Source organism: Populus alba, chromosome 4 (assembly GCF_005239225.2).
Source record: "Populus alba chromosome 4, ASM523922v2, whole genome shotgun sequence".
NCBI lineage: Eukaryota > Viridiplantae > Streptophyta > Magnoliopsida > Malpighiales > Salicaceae > Populus > Populus alba.
This window is the reverse complement of record NC_133287.1, coordinates 20,989,169-20,990,734: the sequence shown is the minus strand read 5'-3', so window position 1 is coordinate 20,990,734 and position 1,566 is coordinate 20,989,169. Positions and strand designations below refer to the sequence as shown.

General features: G+C 44.3%; 1 protein-coding gene across 2 annotated transcripts; it reads right to left on the bottom strand.

The window, feature by feature from the left end:
- Window positions 1–1,566, bottom strand: LOC118038874 (AT-hook motif nuclear-localized protein 25). Of its 2 annotated transcripts, none has more exons than XM_035045357.2 (2): window positions 1,415–1,566; window positions 1–1,196 (listed from the first exon to the last, which is right to left on the bottom strand). In XM_035045357.2, the coding sequence occupies exon 2, from the start codon at window positions 1,016–1,018 to the stop codon at window positions 125–127; it is 894 nt and encodes a 297-aa protein (XP_034901248.1). In that variant the 5' UTR covers window positions 1,019–1,196; window positions 1,415–1,566; the 3' UTR covers window positions 1–124. The 2 variants fall into 2 exon arrangements, with proteins under 2 accessions (XP_034901248.1, XP_034901247.1); XM_035045356.2 differs by having other exon boundaries at window positions 1,356–1,543.

Below are 1,566 nucleotides of genomic sequence, written 5' to 3'. Positions count from 1 at the left end.
CTGATTTAGCACCAATATCCTTATCTAATTTTTGAAATTAATACGGGAAGACAACAATTAATCAGATCTTTAAATTGGGATTTTCATTATTAACGCTAGTAGCTAGCTAGCTAGCGGTATATACTCATTTAAAATGTAGACCTGCTGAACTAGTAAACATATGATCTCCTTCGCCATGACCGGAAAAAAGGTAGCTTCCCATACAGTTCACTCCCAGATTATAAAAGGGTACACCTCCACCACCACCACTTCCGTCGTTTCCGCCACCAGCAATTTGTCCTCCACCGGATCCAGCCACTCCCGGCGATTGTGAGGCTGCTGGCCGCTGCTGCTGTTGCACATCTACTGCTGGTACTGACTCCCGATCCTCCTCCACTGGTAACCGATCATACATTGCATTTGCAAAGGAGGCAGCCATCAAAACCACAAGACTTGAAGCCATCAAAGGCCCCACCACTCGTCCACCCACAACCTGCCCCTGTCCTCCAGCAAGAGATATCGAAAGGCCACCTGCTTCAGGTGGTGCTGGTGATGGAAGCGATGTCCCAGTTAGGGACAAGATCTCAAACCTCCCGTGCAGCGTCATCACAGCAGAACTACCCCCACCACCTGGCTGCCTCAAAGTAACATTTGTGACTGCTCCGCTACCGCTGAGAATGCAAACTCCATGGGCCCGGCGCCTTGCATAATTTGATATTGATTCAACTATATCTGAGCCCGGGGATATTTCAAGTAGGTTAGATCTTAAAGCATTTGGGGTGTCGCGAGCAATGATTATTGGGGGCTTGGGTTTGTTCTTTGAACCAGCAGGACGGCCTCGAGGCCTGCGTCCAGAGGAGGAATTACCGGCACCTGAACTACTAGTGGTGGCAGATTCAGGATCATTGATGTCGTCTTTATAATTACCTGGTTGTGGAGTTTTGGCATCTCTTTGAAGTTGCAGTTCCGGTCCCAGGAGATGATGAGCAGCATAACGAGACCCTGCACCAGCACCTGGGCTTGCTTCCTGGCCGGACATTGCTATATAATTAATTGCCAGGTGCTGCTGCTGATGACAATTAAATTAATGATCTCCGGCACCTCCGGCCGGAACCTTTCGCGTCCGCGCTGACTTATCGTTGGTAATCAATTGCTGTATATATGTATCACACAATATATGCTGCACTGTGCTTCCTTAGCAAACCTTATCGATCACTCTGACGTAGTATTCAAAATCAAGAAGAGATAGATCATGCATAAAAATCTTATTTAAAAAAAAACAAAACAAAACAAAGAAAGGAAACGGTAGAAAAATAAATATATTATCGTATGATGGAAATTTCAAAGATATATATATATATATATATGGAGCTTACAAGCTAGAATCAAACAGTATGATCATCGACCGATCTCTAGCTAGTTCACCAGTACTTACTACTTTCTCTAACTGATCTATATGAAGATATCCAGATCTTTGAAAGGAAGAAGCCATCGGAGAAGAGGAGGAGAAGCTTATAAGAAACTGCACAGACTAACAGGCAAACTTATTTTACATATCTATGAGATATATAGCACTGCATGCTATAT

Bases quoted from the DNA above. Each gene is read 5' to 3' on its own strand.
- LOC118038874 (XM_035045357.2), bottom strand. From the start codon at position 1,018: ATGTCCGGCCAGGAAGCAAGCCCAGGTGCTGGTGCAGGGTCTCGTTAT.